Below are 21,692 nucleotides of genomic sequence, written 5' to 3'. Positions count from 1 at the left end.
TGTTCTCACTGGGAGTGTAAGTGAGCAAACTTAGCTGGGAACTAGGACATAGCCCATGTTCAGTTCTGGTGGTTCTGCTTAGCAGGGGAGAGGTGGTTACTGGAAGAGCAGCAGGACACTTGGGAGCAGCAGCTTAAACCACAGTGTCAAAATGCACTGGAACTAAATCATCGGTCACTGTATTCCCTCTCTGATTGTCAAAGTGCTTGTCCAAGCCTACAGCTTATTTTCACTGCTTTTTACTTGCTGCTCTCTTAAAACTGTTACTAATGCAGCTTGTCAGATTTTCTTCAGCTTTATAGCAGGAGATAAAGACATTGTGCTAAGAAATAAGTGGAAGGAGGAAACACTCTTTAGTGTAAGACATAAGTGGTGCTCTGCAGCTGAGTTTCCTTTTTTGTTTCTGGTGGTGGCTGTTTTCTGTAAGATGGCTAAGGAGAAAAAGAAACATTACAGAAACCTAACTTTATACAAAAGAGAACATAACAGTCAGTGAAGACTTACACAAAAGTTAAGTGAGCAGAAAAACTGTTTTGAGGAATAAACACTGAAGCATTGAGTCCTGTTAGCATTGAAATCAAGCAGTGAGACTGCTCATATCACAAACTTAGTCCTCCCCAGCACAGTCACCAAAACAACACAATGTCTGTGATGTACCTCCATGGCCCATGGGATGTTAGGAGAGCATGCAACTGAGTGTCAGCTTGTCCAGACACAGAATTAATGCTTGTTCTCTGCAAGTCTCTATGTACCATTCCAGGCAGCAAGTATATTTATCCATGACTGCAGTCTTCTGGCTTTGTGCCCCAGAAAGCAGGGATAGCTGTGCAGTGCCACTCACCCACAAGGTGTAGGAGCCCCTGCGGCTCCCTGGGAATGTCAGCATGCTCTGGTCCGAGACGGCGCCGGACGCCAGGCCGCTGCTCCGCGATGGCGGCCATTCCAAGTCAGCCTCAGCCTGCTCGGGTTTGCTCTTCTGCTTCTTTATAATCTGCAGGGTACGGGAGAAACGGGGTGGGAGGGAACAGAAAAATGATGCTGGGGAAATACTGTCTGAGCCATAAGGGGAAGATCTAAATGAACCCCAACTTAAGGCAAGCTCCCCAGGAAAAGCATTTGACTTTCCCTCTGCTCTAGCTCCAGCTCATGCAACTACTTCTCATCTGAAGTCCTACCGCTTGCAAGCACATAAGCAGCAATGCAATCTATAACAGTGCCTGTAGGAATACCAGAGGTGAATTACATAAACATAGAAACCTGTTGCTACAGTAACACTTTAGCAGCATCTAAGTGTCAAGTATTTCCTCAGACAAGACTTTTTGCCAAGAAACATAAAATACTAGATATGAGGGGAATTTCAAAGGCTCCCATGACATGCAGACACGTTCTAGTGACAACAAAGAGGTCTAAGGTCTCTAGACACTATTTTTATTTTTGAAAATCTACACCATCTTAAGACAGAGAGAGCTCATGTCTCCCTACACTGACAGATTATATCCTGCTACACTTCATTTCCACAACTGAAATATATCTACATTAGAACATTATTCTATGGCATAAAAGATCTTGTTAGGTAGCTCTTGACAAAAACAGTAGTAATTCAAGCTTGGCTGAGAGAGGCTCTGGACTATGAAACACTCGATAAACAGACTTACTTGATAGTCTAACGTCACCCTTAAAAAAGAAGGCAGATTATTTTCCAGTGAGCTGCTGCTCTTCTGGCTTTTCTTGACAGTACTATAAACAACATGTTCCTCTTCTGGTGTGTGATCCACACACTGTTAAATGCCACAGCCTATACAGAGATGTGGCACCTAGCTTACTTCACATGGAAGGAGACTAACTTAGCAAGTGGTTACTTCATTGATCACAGGACCTTAACAGTGCTCTATTCATGCTCATCTTGCCTTACTCCAAACTGTCCAGACAAACTCAAGGGGTATTTTTTCCCACTAGCCCTCCACTTTCATTCTGCCAACCATGAGCTTTGCAGGGAGAAGAATGAGCTTTACTTTAAAAGCCACAAAATTCAGACACGCCAAGGGTTATGTGATTTTTGAGCTTCTCTTGCACAACATCATTAAGAGAATTCTGTGTTAATGATTGATGTTGTTTTCTTTGAACATGTTGCAAAGTTCAGTAGAGGGTATGGTCAGGTCACTAGCAAACTGTATCTTTTGGGAAGTGATGTATATGGTCAAGGGCCATACCTCTTGACATTAGAAAACTTTGTGCCTGTGGGGAAGTGAAATACAGATGTAAAATTCCATCAAGCAAGGACCTTCCCTTCAAGAAAGGGCATCACAAACCTCAGGGAGTGGTACCTCTCAGCTTTGAACATGTAGGACATCAGGTTAGGCACTGGATTGATCTTACTTATAAACTGATGACTGTCAGACATAGCTGATGAAGCCGACACTGTTGTAGTTAATTTACTTTACTTTCTACTTTGGTGTCATTCTTTTTGTTGTTAGCAGTATTTCAGGTCTAAAACATTGTGTTTTGGACATTAAACATAAGGGGAAAAAGCATGCCATACCTTCTGCACAATGGTTGTGGCCAGCTCTTCTATGAGGTCCTCCTTGTGCTCCTGCAAGTAACAAGCTTCATTCTGCTTGTCCTGCAGGAAAACGGATATCTGTATTTGCTAAAATCACATAAAAACAGCCTTCTCACAAAAAATGTATAGACTGGGAAATGGGTAATATGCCCTATTGGCACTGTGGGAAGAAATGACAGGCACTTAAAAGTGCATGTCACCTTCTGGAATGCAATGTGCGTCTTGGATACCAGTTCATAACACCCATGCCCAACTCCTTAGGTATATCATGAGACAGTGACTACTTAATCATGTTTTCGTTTATACCACTACCCAAATGAAAAGAAACATGATTGTCCTGTTTAAATTAATACTTTTTTTTTTGAAAGTGTTACCAGGCTGTCACTGTAGGTCTCTGCCTTAGAAATAGCTTCTTCCACTGCTTCCTCTGCAACACGTAAGGCCACAGCAAGGGTATCCATCATGCTGTGTCCTAGATGAAGAATAAGATAAAATACCATGTTCTTTATATATGTACATTTTGCATAAAGAGCTCCAAAATTCAGACTCATAGTCTGGACACATATTCAAATCTTAAATTGTTCATGAAAAAGTTATTTCCTCAATCCATAAATATGCAGAATGAAATAAAAAAGACAGAGAAATTTGTTGCAATCTCTAAGTTTCTGCTTAAATGTAAATCTTAGATACAATAAAACATGATATATTTTATGTTGCTTATTTTAGACTGCAGCAAAATAGTTTGGAGGAAATAACTGAAAGAAAATTTGTGAAGGTCCTATAAGCAGGAACAACAAAATTTAGGAAAGAGAATGAAAAAAATATATGAGCACAGGAAAGGAAATGGGAGGGAAGTAAAAAAAAACTGATGTAGTATATGATAGAGATAATTCATACTATTTATGTATAAAATATTGTAAAATCCAAGCTATGTCTTTGACCACCCGGCTGGGAGCAGAGTCTTATGTTTATTCAGTTAGTTCCCAGAAAACGTTAAGATGTTAAGATAATATCAAGTCTGTTAACGTATGAATAAAACCTTCCCACTGACTTCCCTGGAATATCAGGGCTACTCGAAAGGGACCTGCACCTGGGAGATTGCATCTACCATACTGAAGCACTGGGCACCACTCTGCTGCATGTAACACTCTGCTACATGTGAATGCGGACTCTTCTGAAGTGTTCAGAAAACCATCTGGACTCACTTTTGTCTATTCCTGCACATGTATGGCCCCAGTTCTACATGTGAAGGGACACAAAGGAACATTCGGTCATCTCTCCTCAGGCAGAATAAACTCTATAAGCTCGCTGCATGAAGCAGTTGGGGTGAACCACCGGGGAGATGCTGACACTTTGTCGGTTTGATCCAGGTTCACCCAGCGCCGATACTGGGGTTGACGCTGCCTTGGCTGTGGTGGTTTTTTTCTCAAAATTCTATTTTGTTAACGATCTAATAAATCATTGCTAAATTTTCCGATAAATTTGGTTTCCGATTTGATCATTTATAACACTGATCATTAAGAAAATCACACTAGAATAGGCATGTAGTAAGTGTAATGCTGAAGCAAGATGTCCCAGCATGGTACACAAGAGTCTTGCTGAACGTTTCAGCCAAAACATTGTTGGACCTGTGGACAAGGCTTCCCAGCATTCTAAGCTACTTGCCCAGTAATTCAAAATGTAAGGACTACTTTTCAATCAAATGAGGTTTTAGCAGCATACCTTCTGTCTGTTGGTAGAAGGTAGAGTCACTGCCACAAATGCTTCCTTCATTCTCAAAGCTTCCTTCATACAAACTTCCTTCTGCTAAAAAGGACAAAATCATGTGTTACTATAAGAAGCACCCATTAACAACCAAGGCATTATTAGATTAGAATATTCACTCAAGATATGGTGGCACTGCACACAATGAGGGATAACTGGAAAATTCCTCCTAGCTGTTGCTGTTGGATAAATCATGACTGCAGCAGCTTTTGTACAAAACATGACTGCTTTCATATCAAAGACTTCTCATTCATTTTGAATAGAAAAAACTATTACTACAGTAAAAAAGAAAAAAAGAAGCTACCAGGCATAAAACTTACATGGCAGAAGTTAAGTATAGGGAATTTGACTTTACTATGACATTTGGTATAGAAATAGATTCTATGTTTTAAAGGGCAATGCTGTATAAATAAAGCAAAACCCAGACACCTATACTAGTATTTATCTTCAAAGGGAACAAAAGGTTTACCTAAGAGTCACAGGGATAGCAGAAGAAAGTTAGCAATGACATTTAGACTCAAAGGCCTTCCTTAGAAAGGTCCCACCGAGAGTGCATATGCCACTGCAACTCATCATTGCATTGTTCACACTTCCATTCAAGCACCCATTCACTGAGACTATGGCTAAAAAAAGGCAATACATCATATGAAAGTTGGGGAGCATCCCTGGCCACAGTTTTTACTTTCATTGTCCCACTTGTGCCCTAACTGAAACAAGATTTGCTTGTCCTCACACAAATTTGTTCTCAGTTGTTAAGGAATCTTCTCAAGAAATGCAAATTTTTTACCCGAAAAGGAAAAACAGTATTAAATCACAATTTAATAACTAGGTTGCATGTTCCTAGAAGCTTTTATGTCAATTTTCATAATAAACACCTAAAATTTCCACTCAGGACTAGAGAGTCTACTTACCATCCTATACTTACCATAAAAAGACAAAGGAAGGACTATGGAAAAGTAACAGTCTCTTTACAAATTTTGAAAGAATTACAAGAATAAATTATCAGGTTCAATAAATCCAGTGAAATGCCAAATATTCAGCTAGTTGTGTTCTAAGTAACTTGCTGAATTTACCAGTATGACACCAAGCTTTACTTCTTCAAACCCATTTTCTGACTCCAATCACTCTTCTTATGGGGTGGGGCATTACAAGAGCATAGTTAGGAGTGAATCGTGTCATCACTTAAAAGGTTGATGCCAATACTTTATCAGTATCTTTTACCTATTTACAAACATCAATACAAAAATAAAATGTGGCCAGTTTCAGATCCTTAAGCATGCAAAATTCTAAGTAAGGAAATGTCAGTTTTGGTCAACTTGGATACTGAATGTATCTCATGTTAATCAAATTTTGCTTCAAACACTGCAGGAATATGCCTATGGTCAAATGTTGAATGCAAAATTATTTTATCATTCTTTGACTACTCAGAACTGTGAAAAATGTGGGGACACAAGCTAGAATATAAACTGCAATTTACTTTATAGACAGTTCTTCTGTATCAGTGACATAATTAAGATTAAACATTGTTTGAATTCTTAAACAGCTCTCTAGACACTTCATACTTTCTCCACTGAGGTATTTCTTTCACAAAGAAGAAAATTGTGTTTAAAAAACTCTCTTGAAATAATCTCAGAATTTCGATTGTCTCAGCTTCTGTGTTAAAGCAGACAAGAATAAATCTTATAAGAAATCAACACAGCTGTTCTTACCTATTGCATCAGGACAAAGTCCACTCTCCAGTCTATGCTTCTTGTACAAGTTCTTCAGGACCTTGGCACTTCCAAAACACTTAAAGCGGCTTTTGACATTATTATAGTACCAATCCAGAGACTGGGTCCTTAGGAGCCTAAAACAGAAAAATAAACTACATATTTGGAATGGTTCTACAACAAATAAATGTGGGAAAAAATATTTTAGGCCTCAGATCACAAACCTATTAATTTCTGGATACTTTCTTTATTGTTTGTACTTTGCAAGTGTCTGGTATACTACAGCAAGGAAAAAAACCCATTTACTTATGGTTAAGCCATAACTAAATATCTTTTTCACATTACTCAAGGGTTTATTTGGTTTTGGTACTATCAGACGAGGCTGTCTCACCTTTTACATTATAATGCTCACACTACAACCTCTTATAAAATACAAACAAGCCTTGAAACAGCTCAGGACTTAAAAACAGCCTTCATTTACAGAAATTTACAGATAATGTAAGAACACAAGCCCGTCAACGTGCCACAAAACCCCTCCATTTGCATAGAAATACATCACTGCTTTTATCTGGGGAAAACAATAGAGCAGACAAAGCCTAATAGAGGACCTCAGAGCAGAATGAGCTGAAGTTTGCTTTCTCACCTTCCATGGGAAGCTTCACTGACAAAAGTAATTCAACTTGTCCCCAGAGCTCAGACTCTTTATAAAGCCATGAGATACTGGCAAGCTCTGTATTGTTTCCAGTGTGGCATGTGGCAACTTGCTCCACCTGTACCTTCACCAGTGCATGGAGAGAACCTGTGCCACATTCCTAGGCAAAAACAGCCTCAGGTGACTGCAGGGAAATCCACTGCAGACCTGTACATTTCCTACTGAGAATGTCACTGGGGGGGATCCTAGGGTTCCACCTATAAATTAAAGCTGATTTATTCTTAACAGCAGATTTAGGAGAACAAAAGGCTGAAGTCAGTGCCCAGTGTCAATATATGAACCCCTAAAGAAATTGTGTCACCACCAGGAGGGCCAGACTCTCAGCATTTCCAGACTTCAACATGTATAGATGATTTAACCCCATTTTTTAAACCCAGGGCCATGCTGAAAAACAAAATAAAATTACAGTCTCACTGTCACCTTTACATTTTCCTTCAGGGACTCTGAACTTTTCTTTGTAAAGTGCAAGGCAAGAGACAATGAAAACAATTTTTGTTTTGTCACCTACTGACAGACTAGAAATGTAGTTCTTAATCAGCGCCACCAAACCTCAGGAGATTCTCAGTAACCAACAAACAAACATGCTGAGCCTGGGGGTTCAACTACGTGTTTCCAGTCTGAATTCAGACTTTTAAGATAAAAATGAACATCCACTTCATGAAAAGCAGAACATCATGATATAGTCCACTTGTCTGTCATCACCAGAAAGTGCTTAGTAGCAAACACCAGCAGTGGGAAATTAAAAATAAAAATCACTGAAGCCTATCATCTTCAAACTGTGAACCCTTAAAGTTTCATTAGCTGCTCTACAGAAGACAACTGAAGAAAAAGCTCATAATGGAATAGAAGTCTATTTTTTCTGCATTCTGTCTCAGCAATTAGATGCAGGAGAGATGTTTACAGATAATATAAGAATATTAGCCCTTTAATATCTATTTGCAGTAATATCCCAAGCCTAACTATGGTTCCCAGGAGGCTGATTAGTTCCAATATTCACCAGTGTACAAATATTACTAACATGTGACATGGGCAAAAATCCTTTGTTGGGGTTTTTTTTTGAAAACATCCTTACATGTGGTGCAGAAACGACTCTGATGAAACAAAGTATCCAGAGCACAAACAACGGGAAGCATGCCTTGGCCTGTCTGTGAAAAAAAGGGTTTCTGAATCCCCATAATGTTGCCACTAAGAGATCTGCTATGATGCCTGTCCAAGACCTGACCCACTGACCAAAGCTTCACTGTGGTGCAGTGATGAATCTGAATGGAGGAAAATTTCTCTCCCACACCTGCAATTCTTCGGCGTTTTGAGAACCTGCCTCCTTTGTGGGCAGGAAACAATTGCTCTCATATAAACTACATCAGAATACTGTCTTCTACTCCCTGAATTTCATTCCCTTTTGAACCTGACAGGGTAAGATTTCAGTCAATAGCACAGAGTCACAATCATTATGAAGGATAAAACAACATGACTGGTTGGAACTGGCTTAGCAGGAGCTATTGACCAGAAAGGATGCTCTTCTGCCCAGTAAATGTAGTGTTCTCCATGCTGTCCACAAAAAAGTATTGCAGCACCAACACCACTAGGGGACTCACAGCACTGGGAGTCCTCAAATGCATTGTTTTAGGGCTTTGAAGATCCTTACTAACTCCCTCAGCATATTTACCAAGTAACCTCAGCTGCACCAGCTCAAAATGCTAAACTTGTCATCTTGGAAGCCAAGTAGACCCAATTCTTAATATTCAGACAGAGTGACAAGATTAAAAAAAAAAAGAGAGTCACCTGTCTTTGAATGCTCTGTGAGTTAGGATAGCCAGTTATGAATGCTGACCTGGCAGCTTGGGAAAACAAAACATGTGATTCATTGCAAGCTTGCTTCCTCATCTTTTTCCCTGTGTCACCATGTTTTTCTGGGTTTGATCAATACTTCTTGTATAAAAGCAGAAAGCTAACAGCACTGATTTCTTGATGAGGTGAGAATGCTTTGCAACTAAAACAGGTTTTTTATTTCTAATGATAACATTTTCTGTATGTGAGCTTTGGAAGAGTCAAAAGGATAGAGATTATATATCTCAAAGCAACCATGAAAGGAGATGCTTGCCTCTTTGTACTAGTTAATCTGGTGTAAACACAAGGATTTTTTTATTTCTTTTTTTTTTTTAGGTTTCCTCATTGCTGCAGGATTAACACATTGTGAGTAATCTAATCATTTCATGCTTCTCTCCTATGAGCTGGAGAGCTACCAACACTGCAAATCTATGCCTAGGTCCTGAACATGTTTTATAACAGATTACAATGCCTCCTCTAAAGCTTTTCAGCCTCTTAACTTTCACATAAGTCACAATGTCCCTACTGATTCCTCCTACGGAGAAAGGATTTGGAGAAGACAGAACTTCTCTTATAGATACTAAAATAAAGGACTCACTCAAAAGAGAAATAAGAGCATTTTCACCTCATTTCAAAATCCTTTAATGCTGACCTATATTTTAAAGCTGTTTCCTGCAAAAGCGGTCCATGACTCCGGAATAATGAAAGTCTATGACAGTGCTAGCATTAAATTGTTGGAATGAAACACTTCCCTTATTAGCCTTAACAGAAAGTATGCAAGTTCTCTCTGTGAAATAAAAAACTCACACTTAAAGGATATTATTTGTCTGAATTTAAAGAAGCAGGACTGCTTGAAGCCATTTTTTGCTTTTTCTGGGCAACAAAGACCATTCTGTCTTTATTGAAAAATAGCTTTAAACACTAAGGACATTATTTATGTTATATAATATTGCCACGGATTTGACTTGCATTTTGAAGTGCTTTTGGCAGAGGAAAATACTGTGATTTTAAAATTCTATCTTATTAGAAAGTGTGAAAGCCAGGAAAATGCTTTTGATTTAACATTAAAACTTGAACAAGTACTATAAAGCCCATCCTTTTTTAGTGCCACAATGTCTTTGTCTTAATCAAGCAGCACCATGAGAAGGGATAAGCCCATTAAAATCTTTACAATTTTTTTTCAATATACTTCTCACCTGAAGCACCCAAATAGTAAAGTTCTAGCCTTTCCTTCAGGAAAAAAAGTACACCAGCTGTGTTGGGAAGTGGGGACATGAACGACCCCCTCATTATCTGTGATGACCAGAAGACAATCACATGAAAGACATCACTCACACAGTACTCAAAACATAGGAGACTCTTTAGTGTCTGATTTACCACTTTAATTCTTTTTTCTTCTAAAAAGTTGAGAGGTTTTACTTGGTCTAAAGGCAGTATGAAGCTTCTGCAAGTACTTTTCTCTAAAAGGTAGAACCAATTTAATGTGTATGACCTTAATCCCTATTCATAATACAAAAAAGTGTTTTACAACAACATTTTTCCATGTTTTCATTTTCCCATGAACTCTGTGAGAAGTTTCCCCCCACAAGATGAACTAGTCACTTACTGAGCTGCAGTCTAGTTTCTCTAAGTCAGGAGGTACTTCCTGAAATCTTACAAACACTTCATTTGTCAGGGTGAACACATAATCACTTGGATTTTCCTTGTACTGACTTTCACTGGAAAATGAAGCCTCCTTTTTTAGTTTTTCATGCCTGCCTTAAGAGATCTTCAATAGTTTTGTGCTGACACTCAGTCCAGTAAACTATTCTAGTCCCTCAAATGGCATCCTGTGCTTCTCCTACTGTGCCCCATAACCTACTACAACATCCAGCCTCAGGTCACTCAAGATCTGCATTCAGCAAGTGATTAGTTTCACTCAGGAATGGAGCTGCTTTACAATTCTTGGACTTCTTACTTTTGCAGATGTGACAATTTTTTTAAAATTAAGAAAATTTAAAAGGCCAATCAAACCCCTCCCTGAAATACAGGACTATGCACGTGTCAGAACTGCTGATCTGTGGGAAGGCTCCAAAGCACAACACAACCACATCAAACTTAAGAAATACTAGAAATGCAAATTGTCAGCAGAAGAGCAACATCAATGTTTAGTTTTCACTCTTTGAAAGCACTCCCTGGGCTCACTGAACTGCCTGGAGGCTCAGCAGGAGCCAAGTGATGGAGGGGGTGGGAGCCAGGATAAGACTGAGTACTGAGCTCTGTCAGAGCTGGGACACTGGTGGACATGACTCCCCCAGCACAGACCTGCTCAGCCAGATGCTGGGCTGGAGAAAGAGCCATGCTGCAGTTAAACATTCCTGCCTTTAACCCTGATGTTCCCCCACTGGGAATGGGTGACTGCTGCTGTGGGACTGACATCCTTGAAGCCTTGGTCCCTCCTGGGGAGCTGCACATCCATCTCCCCCTGGCTGCAGTAGTGCCATGTTATGCATCAGTGCTCGGGAAACTCCAGCTACTACAGCCTAAGCTGTGACAGGCACGCTGCCTGTCACAGCCCCTGCCACGGGCTCTCTCCCTGTACTGACTCACATGCAATATGAAGCTCAAGGCCTTTGTTTCCATTTCCCAGCACAAAGTGGCCTCAACCTGGTGCCCCAAGAAACAATTAAGATTTAACCTGTCACTTCTTATTTACTAGTTTTGGAGTAAAATTGCCTTAAACTCAACATCCTGAACTACTGTTTCTCTGCCAATAGCAATATTTGGTTTTTCCTTTGGGCTGATACTTTAGAGCTTGTAATGTACTGCTCGTTATAAATTGTTGAATTAAAGGCTTTCAGTTTCTTTCAGTTTCAATGAAATCAAACCTACTTCCAGGTTCACCTTCATTCCCCTCAGGATGAATCATTATAACACATGAATATCCTACCAATGCTCCGTTTTTTAAAAATCAGACTTAAAGCCCCACATATATTGAGAAAGTTCAGCACTCTGAAGCCCTAAACAGGAACTTTGGCCAAGCTCATGTTATTTCAAGAGGGCACTTCCCTGATTGTTTTGCATCTATCCCCTGCTTATGAAAGGCAGCTATTCACACAGGAGGACCAGTTCCTAATCATTTATCCCAGCAGACCATTGTTAATTCTTTGTGACACTTCCTTCCCAAGCCTTAAGTTGAAATCCAGTTTATTTTCTTCTTGATGGCATTCTTCACCCATCTCTCAAGAAGTGCTGTTCCAGAAAATGCCTTCCTCCAATTATCCACAGCAAAGGGCTGCACACAGATTACACTGTGACAGGTCAAAGTACAGCACACTGAGCCATGCAGGTGTGTCGCAGGAAAGGGCACAGCAGGGCACAATGAATTCGCTGCTGTGCAGTCAGCAAAATCCAAGTAACAGCAGAGGGGAGACTCTCTTGAGTCAAAGCATCTACCCCAGAATGAAAACTGTCTATCCCACTGAAAACATCATCTGTCTTTTTCACAAGGGGAAGAAAACAACTGTCCATGTCCCTGGCAGTGAAACCAAGACCTTCCTGTGCAGCAGACATGAACCTGGCCCAGTAACTGCTCTGCAGGTGACAGTAGGTTAATTATTCAGAGAGCTCAACCACCAGGACAGTACCATATAGTGCATTTCCTGAAAATCCACATCCTTCTAACCACTGAGAAGTTCCCTGCTCCAGTTTGGGTTTTAAATGTCAACGTGGAGCAACACACAGGAAATAACAAATTAAGGTTAGCAGAGAGGAAACAAAGATTTGTTTGTTTATAAAAGACAGCAGTATGTGCAACCCTCAAATTGGTCACTGTCTCCTTTACCTCTGAAATCAGCAGTCAAGTTGGATGGGGGAAACAAAGTAGGTTTTACCCAGAAAACCTACATATACATCATGAATGGTAGAAAGACAAAAACTTGTGACAAGTTTGCCAAATGCTGGTTATTGAGGGAAGTATTAAAACCTCTACCACCCTGGCCCTTTAAACCAAGTCTCAGTGCCTTTCCAAAGGGACATGACAAGGATTGCTCACAGCAGCATGTGCCAAAGTGCAGGAATCACTTGCTGTGTTATGAAGCAGGCCACAGTAAGTGACTGCTGGTTCATAAAAATAAGATACTGAGTCATACTTGCTGAAATAAAAGGCTCACCTAGCCTCGTACTCTGTGTCTGGCCACTGGAAACGACATGGAAGAGATGGCAGGAAAGCTCCTGTAAGCAGAGACTCTGCCTTCAGCACACTCAGCACTGGTCAGTTCAGTATTCTGTGCTTGACACTACAGCAACCAAGGCCTCAAAAGACACATATGAATGGACTTACATTCCATAAATTTAGCTACACTTCACCTGAATCTTGGCATACTTCTGGCCCACTCAAAGCTCTTTGACAATCAGAGTCTGCAGTTACTTGCCATATAAGGATGCTTTGCCTTTCTTCACTTTAACATCTACCTCCTAATTATCTGGATGCCCCATACATCCTCTGTCATGAGATGCTGCAGCAAAGCTGTGTAACACCAGCATGCAAAATTGGGGAGAAAGCTTTAGTGAAAATACAGGCATTGTAGAACAGCTGAGGAAAACCAGCAAGTAATGTGCTGGTTTCAAATTGAGTTAAAGTTTGTGGAGAATCACATTTCCCTCTACTGAGTAACATTTCATAACTCACTAAAAAAGCAGAAATATCTTAAATATGTGGTATGCAAAATCCACAAACCCCTTCTCCATTCACAGATGTTTCTCTGTACCATAGGTTTTTCACTTATATGCCCAGTGGTAGACTGATCTCATCTACTCTGTGTTAAAATAAACCATGAGATTGCTGATCCTTAAACATATAATTCAATCACTGTACAGTAACCAGTATGAAAAAATCAGAAGTCAAGCATATGCCTCTAACAGCCTTTTTGAAAACTAGAATGGAGAAGATACAGCACCCCTTGTGATAAGAAAATCACAGACTTAGCCCATGTTTTATTAAATAAAAGAAAAAAAGAGAAAGATTGATTGATATTTGTAATCTTTGTTCTAGTCTTTCCTCCAGTAGGAAAACAGACACAAGAGTAGAACATATCAGCGTTTAACTAAGCTATTTTGCCCTGTATTTTCCCTGTGAGGCTGTAGGTCAGGATTCCCTGGCTCACAAATAAATGTGTATTTGACATATTAACATGACCTGCTGCTCACAGAAAGCATGTTTTGTTCTAGGGTAACCCAAGTGAAATACAGATTTTGCAGCAGTTATTAAAGTCAATTTTTAAAAAGAAGAGGGTTTTCAAACCCAGTGGTTCACTGTAATTTAGTTGACTATAAACTCCAGGGGTGACAACATGATTGTGGAGAGCTAACAACAGTTACAGCAGTGACCTAAGAAGGGGAAGGACCTCTCTTCAGGCATCTACCAGCAGTAAAAGATGTAAGAGGCCACATCCAATACAGCTCCTGACATTATCTCAGCAAGAGCTAATAAAAGTTTGCCATAACAACATGCTTATAAGGATGTTTGCCATGTCTTACAGCCATTAGTGAATGTTCTTTCCCCATTTTTTGCCCTATAAAGTGAGCCTCAATTAACTGATATTTATTTATTCAGAGCTGACTTGTGAACTGTAAAGTTCAAAAGGCTGCATTGCAGGGGAGCTTGCAGAGAGCTTGCAGTACAAGTTACTGCTGCTTTCACGCCACTCTGGCAGAGCCCTAGGCCATAAAAGCAATGGGATCACATTGGTGTTCACCTTGCCCCCAAACATTATGAGCTATACCTCTATCACTCCCAGCAGATATACAGGCAGCCTGTTTGTAATGACTGCTGATGCTGCAGAGTTCCTCAGCCATCCACCAATGATTTCCTATCCTAATGCTTAAAGGTTTTCTTAACATTTAAGCTGAACCTTCCTTGTTTCTATTTAAACAAGACAGTTTAAGATGTTTGCTCTTTTCCTTTCTCCTTTTTTTTTTTTTTTTTTTTTTTTTTAAAAAAAAAGGCTAATGAATCCTGTTTCATCCCAGATCGTGTTTTCTAGTCATTCAATCGTTCCTACTGTTTCTCCCCCTGGGATGAATAAGAAAATAGCCAAGTGGTGTGTATGGTTCTTATGGTTCTTTAAACACAGACCCAGAACAGATAATCTGAGGCCATACCAGCACTCTTTCATGAACACCAAATATGACTGTAGGGATGTGACTCTGCACAGTGCAGTCCCAGTGGATGACGTCCCACACTGAGAGCACCACATATGCCACCCTGGTCCTGAATCTGGGCTACACAATGCCACGAGTTACTCATCCCTCAAAGTCTTGCTGATACTTGAGCCAGAGAAATTGCCAACTCTTTAGAGCTGGTCAAACTAAGTGAAGGCTATTTTCAATCCACCTTTTCTTTAAACCTGTAATTACATGGATGACACTTTCTTAAATGTCTCTCACTGGCACTCAGTTGTTAATACCTTGTTACTGATCAGCAAATTATTCTGCCACATAAGAGAACCATGAAGCCCGTCCTTCACAAGGAGCCTTATGGTCATATCCTAACATTACCAACTCCACCTGCACAAAAAGCCCAGTTCTGACTCTGGCTTTCACTTCTGGGTTGCTATGTAATAATCCCCAGATGTTACTGCCAGCCACTGTAGATCATTCAGTGGCCAAAACCAGTCTGTAGTCCTCATCACCACAGGTGTAAATGCAAAGAGAAAACTTGCCCCTTCTTTTCTCAGCCCTTCTAGGTGTTTCATTCAATGCCTGGAAATTTCTTCCTCACCACACTGCCTACTTCAGAAGTATTTCCTTCTTAAGCCTTTCATTAAAATGCAGATCTTAGCACAGCTCATTAATACTACCTGTCAACCCAGATGAAAATTAAGTAAGTAACCACTGGATAATTGAAACTGAATGGAAACAAGTCCAAACCACTCTGTAAAAGCTGGAACACTCAGATACTGCACAAATGAAACATTCCACATGTTCACTTCAAAGTGCTTTTTTCAGGATTCATTCCTGACATTTGTATACGATCTATGGAATTTATGCATGACGCAAAAATTATAAAAATCAAAAAATATTACCTCTGAAACAATTCTTGCCCCTTAAGAAATTTCACTCAGAAATTTCATTTAATGTAAAATTTTTGTTTTGTTTCTTTTTCCCCCCCATCTTTATTTGCAATAAAATACATTTTCAATATCACAGTATTTTTCAAAGGAAAGGAATTTTACATCCTGGCCATCTGGTACCAGATACTTTCCCAGGTAAATCATAAGAATTAATCAATACTGCATCATTAGTGAATTTATGACACTCCCAGGCACACAACATGCTAAATCAAAATGCAAATAAACACAAATCAAAACAAGTTATTACAGCTACACTGAACATACATATATTGGCTGTCCCTGTCATATTTGTTTCTACTTGCTACAATGCATCAGTCTAATTTTTATTTCAGATTTCTGAAAGAAGACACACAGAAAGAACAAAAATCCACACTGACAGTACCTCAAAATGAATGCATCCTGCTGCTTTTCTTAAGAAACAACAACAGCAACAGATAATAATAAATTCTCAATTGGAGAGACATTCGTTTCCTGCTGTGCTATTACTACAAATTTATCCTTTGCACCTACCTACTGAAGTGAACAAAAATTCATACAGAAACCTTATGTAAATAAACTTCTGAATGCAGAGGGCAACATCAACACACCCTCAGGAACATCTGCTCATTGAACTTTACATTCATGCTACTGAAACAAAAGTTATTTATAGTCAAAATACAACTGAATATAAATGGCTAAGAATAAATGCACCATTCATCCATCCACATGAGAAATGTTTTCCATAACCACAGCAGATACAGAGCATATGCTACAGAGCATAAAGGCACTTTGATTAGTTACTCAAATTACCTAAGTGAAGGCTTTTCTTGCTGTAAACTTCATTTTTAATCCACAGATTCTTGAAAAACAGCTGAAGAACATTAAAAGTAAGGTCGATGAAGCATAAAAATTTTCACAAAAGAGATACAAACTCTGCCCCATCAGAAAAAAAATACCAGAGGATAAACCATGCAAATTAATTCTGTAATCCTGATTAGAAAAATACGCAGGGCTTTTAATATAGAGCTCAAGAACACCAAAAAGATAACAATCCTCTGCTGGAGGGTCTGTTTCTGTTCTTATATTTGGAAAAAGCTGTGAACAAACAGCTGTGAAATGCCAGCAAAGATGAGAAGATTCATCACCACTCAAAATCAAAGAGAAAGCTGGGCTCATTGCAAGATTATTAAGGGAAGAAAGAAAAAAGGAAAAAAAAAAGTGAAAAATAATTTACAAAATATTTTGCTGGGGAGTGAAGAGATGCAATTTCAGTTCCTATCTTTTGTACTGGTTACCTCACCACTTCTACTAGCCCAACTTCTGCTGGAGTAGGCTGCACTGCTTTTTTCCAGGAGCTGTGCACAGAGTGACTCCACCAGCCCTTTGTGAGATGAAACTCTTGTCGCTTTGCAGCTCCACAAGCCACAGAAAAGCTTCAGGAACACACTGGAGGCACTGCTGTGCTATCCAGCAGGAGCATGACATTCCAAATCCTCCCATGCAGCTGGGAGGTGTAAGGAAAGTATTTCCTTGTTACCCACCCTCCTGTTGTGGTAGTAGGAGGAATTAGATGGAGTGATATTGCACTCCCAGGACAACAACTATCCAGACAAGATTCAGGTGTTTATCCAGCAGTTCAAGCAAGGAGGTTTCCTTGAATTACAGTGAAAAATGGGCAGAAGTAGAATAGCTGGCCAGCCCCAGGAGGTGGGCTCAGTCAGTCACTGCACCTCAGCAGCTCTTCCCAAATGGACCAAGGGCAACCCATCAGAGAGTACCTGCTGCTGAGCAAGGGTACTCCACTGCTGTGAGCATCCCAAGCATCCTGAATGCGCCTCCTAAGTTACTTACCACTCCATTTCTGCTTTTCTATCTGTTGTGCTACTTCTGCATGGAGCTCACTGATTAAGCGTTTAAAACACCCAGGGCATGACTGTTGGGATTTTTTTCTTTTATAATAATTTCTTTTCAAACCAACTCCACAGTCACTGAATTTAAAATGGTGAGGTTTTCTGGGCTGCACAGAAAATATTTTTAGTTAGAAGCTTTATTGTGCAAGCTGTCTAGCAGTCTGACAAAAGCTAAATTCCAGCTTACAGCTGAAAACCGTAGGAAAAATTCCAAAGCCTATATAAATTATACAAATGAGACTTTAATCCCAGCTGGCCTTACTAACAGGGGCTCTACATCTGGGCACACATACAAATGTACTTTTCATATGGATTTTCGGTTACTTGAATAATGAAAAATGAAAAAAAAAAAATAAACCAAACCCAAATCTCTGTTTTTATAAATGCTTGTATCAGAGAAATAAAAAAGCCAAGCACAAATTAGCCAGACTGTCAGAGAAATACATCTGTTTCTCACAACTGCTCCTGCTTCTGGGTAAAATTGATCAGCTGTCCAGAGGATTCACTTCCCTGACAGCAGAAATCTTCAAAGCCATACAATCCTCCTGCCTTCTCCAAGGTCAGCTTATTCTCTCTGCACAAGGCAGGGGGTATCCTCATAGGGCCACCCAGCTGTGAGAAGATGCATGTGATATCGGCAAGTTTGATCAACTAAGAAAAAATGGGAGGAACTAGAAGAATCAGTGTATGAACAGGAGGGATGGAAACAAGAGGAGCTGCAAAGCTGCCCTGGTCATGCACATGTTCATGCCAGTGTGCAGTGGTCCCTTTGAGTCTCTTGGTGCCAGCCTTCAGCTGCTGGCAGTGAATGGAGTGCAAACATCAAAGCCCTCCTCAGCTACATCCACAAGGCCCAGCTGAGAAGAGCCCCTGCTTCACTCACAGAAGAAATCCAGACCAAAAATTTCTTGAGTTTCCACCAAACTGCAATTAATATCTGGCAGATGAAGGATTTATGTTATTTGGCCCACATGACTCTTCCTGCTTTAACTGCACGAAGTATCACTACCACAGCTTTTTATGTTTGATTAAGGGAAACCCATAGAAGAATATCAAGTTCTTTCTAACATTTTTCCAATATGTTACTTAAGCCCATAGTGAAGAAAGGGATTTAATGCAGAATTTCTGCGTAGAGACACTTGTGTAGTTTCACCTGGCAGTGGCAGAGGAGGTTGCACTGCAATAACAGGAGGTATCTTGGGCATCCCTCCTGTGTGTGGTGACCACAGGGAGAGATGGAGCCAACAGAAGCCATTTCTCATTTCTGAGGCATCATTTACTCTTGCCTCTCTTCAAGGGAGACAGAATTTAGGCCAATTCTCAAGGCCAACTCTTCTCACAGAGAAGAGGAAATTGACAGCACTTTTTTGGGGAAGCAATCCTAGCCACTAGGATCACCCACTGAGCAGGCTGGTTGTAGTCTGAACTGCCAGCTGCTAATATGGCTCATGACAGAGGCTGCCAAATGGCTGCTGAGCCCTAGTGGGTTGGAGACAGAGGGGGGTGCATGTCTGTCTACCCTCTAAAGCTAAAGTAGATGCCTTAAAAACATGAAAATCTTCCTTCTTTGCACATATGTGGCACTTTTGTGAGTCACCGTGGGTAACTCATGCTGCTCCCCCCTTTTTCTTGTCATTCTTTTTTCTCCACTCTTCTTCCTTTTCTTGGGGCAATGTGAAGGTAGGATAAATTATTTGCTTGCATAACTGAAGACAAATTTGCAGAGTAGTAGGGCAGGCAGGCAGAAGGCAATGCATTAAGAATGTTCCCAGTGTATGTGCTGGTTCATTAACAAACCAACCTTCTTTTAGGAGGTCAGACTACAAGAACTCACCAGGCCAGCAGAACCAAGGATATGAAATGTCCAGTATACATACTGCTTAAATTTTATGTCACAGAGGGTGCAATTCTGCATTTATGCTGTTACAAAGACAGTGCAGATGCTAAAGTAATTTCCATTACACAAATGCCCATGAGAAAATAATTAAATGACCATTATTTAAGGATGTTCTTATGGATTGGGCACACATATTTTCAACCAAAACAATTTAAAAATTATTTTGGACACAGAAAACCATTAAAAGAATCATATAATTGAGACACAGAACAGATTAGTCTTTAAGATGACAGATTAATCTATAAGGAGTTAGATGGATACATTAAATCCAGTAACTGTAAAGAAAAGTGAAAACATAAAACCAATTATTTATTCTAGATATGAAACAAACAAATAAATATGGACTACTCAAGGGTGTTTCCCCTCCACTTTCCTTTAGTTATGATGAACTTTCATGAAAAAAATATTCTTTCTCATTTCCTTCATAAGTTCATTTTTGGAAAAGACTACAGATCTCAGGAGTAGAAACACCAGGGAAGGAGGGAAAACACAAAAATCTGAAAAAAAAATGCACATGACTGAGTTTCAAGATGGCAAAAAAAAGGTAATTCTTCTCCACCAGTCCCCAAAACTAAGAGGCTGTATTAATATAAAGTATCAGGAGTATCTATCTACTTTCGGCAAATTAAGTAAAATAATAAAAGGATCTACACAGACATTTGACTCCTAGAATGAATCATACATTGAATAATGACAGCATACCTTGAATAATGACAGGTTAGTAGTGCTGCTTTAAAATATTTGGGTATTATACATCTAATCCATCTCAATACTATTAAATAACACAATCTGAGATAATAACAACAAATACTCTGCAAGCTGCAACAATGGGATTACTTATTAAGTATACTGAAAACAAAAACACAGGTAGTGAAAAGAGATTTTCCAGAAAATGTCTAGAAACAGAGTTAAACAAAAAACTTCTTTTATAAATAGTAACCAAAGTATTTTTTTCAGGTCAGACCCTGCTACTAATCCTGTGATACAACCTATGATCCAACTCCTAACTTTTTTAGAGGTTAACTCTGTAAGGGAAAAAGTGCAACAATTCTATGGTAGGTAAAGCAGCTAGTTAAACTATTTTCCATATATCCTATTTTTATGAGACATTTTATATGTTTTTTTACTACTCTTTACAATCAATAACTATATACAATATACCACAGTAAGTTTCAAATAACTTACTACCTCATTGACAATAACACCATTATTTTAAAGCAATTAAGATCTCCAAAAGGCAGCCGACCAAAATCACAAGTAGTAAATAAAATAAAGGGCCAAATATTCTTTAAATTCACTGAAGCACCAAAAGACTTGCTTCCAGTTACTTTGGAAATCAATGAGAAAGGAATTCATATATCTTGACTCTAAGGCCTGTGTTTTCCACTCAAGTTGACCCCCATCCAATTCTGAGCCAATAAACATTTGTCTTAAAGCTCCATTTTCATATCTGCAATTTGTTCAAATTAGATATTTTACACTAGATGCTTGTGTTGAAGAGAAAAGGAAACCAACATTCAAAATCTTCATGCATGAAGAACTGTGAGTGAGATCAAAGGGTTGAATAAGAGAGTGTGACAATGCATGCAATCCCCTTCCAAATCCACTAGACAAGCAGCATATCTGAACTTGGAAACAGCCCTCAGCCGAGGATTTTGCAGATTGTTTAGTTAAGATATACAGCAAGAATTATTAATGGCTGAATATATGATAGCAGATGCAAATATTGAAAAGTGATCATCTGCATTAAGCCTACTTAGCACTGCTTCTGTTCCAACAGCTTCACTGCTGTGCTCCAAAATGTATCAGAGCAGTAAGAAATTCCTATTTTACAGCCAGGGAGCCACAAACACATACTGTGTGTCCCAGCAAACTCCTGCCATACAAATCCCTTCATGCAAGGCTGTGTGCCCTGTGGCCCAAACACTGCCTTATTCTCAAGAGGATTTGGGATGACACAGAAAAAGCTCCATGCTCACACTTACAGGCTTCTGTAAGGTTTCTCATGCTGCCTCGTTCAGAGAAGATCATCATTCCCCAAGACAATAATTATCAATGGGGAATCATATTCTAGAAATATTTTTGGTTACTATGATCAAAAAAGCTCCATTTCCCAAGACACAACAGTAGCAGGAGTCAGGCCAGCCTAGCTGAATGCTTTTAGTTATATTCCCTTTTTATAAACAAGACCATCACTCCACATTTGGGCTTATTGAAACTTA

General features: G+C 39.5%; 1 protein-coding gene across 6 annotated transcripts in view; it reads right to left on the bottom strand.

The window, feature by feature from the left end:
• MYRIP (myosin VIIA and Rab interacting protein) overlaps positions 1–21,692 on the bottom strand; it is a 207,890-nt gene that overhangs the window by 49,046 nt on the left and 137,152 nt on the right. For 4 of the 6 annotated variants that reach the window (XM_071429569.1, XM_071429563.1, XM_071429568.1 and 1 more), the window contains exons 4-8: positions 6,034–6,170; positions 4,283–4,366; positions 2,935–3,032; positions 2,540–2,620; positions 842–991 (exon numbers count right to left, since the gene is read on the bottom strand). In XM_071429569.1, coding sequence (XP_071285670.1) covers positions 842–991; positions 2,540–2,620; positions 2,935–3,032; positions 4,283–4,366; positions 6,034–6,170 — 550 coding nt within the window. The remainder of the gene's footprint in view (positions 1–841; positions 992–2,539; positions 2,621–2,934; positions 3,033–4,282; positions 4,367–6,033; positions 6,171–21,692) is intronic. The other 2 variants (XM_071429564.1, XM_071429566.1) reach the window with 1 other exon arrangement.

Source organism: Agelaius tricolor, unplaced genomic scaffold (genome assembly GCF_023055355.1).
Source record: "Agelaius tricolor isolate 1412-34295 unplaced genomic scaffold, bAgeTri1.0.p SCAF_6, whole genome shotgun sequence".
In the NCBI taxonomy this organism is placed as follows: Eukaryota; Metazoa; Chordata; class Aves; order Passeriformes; family Icteridae; genus Agelaius; species Agelaius tricolor.
The sequence above is the reverse complement of the archived record's forward strand: the minus strand, read 5'-3'. Positions and strand labels throughout refer to the sequence as shown.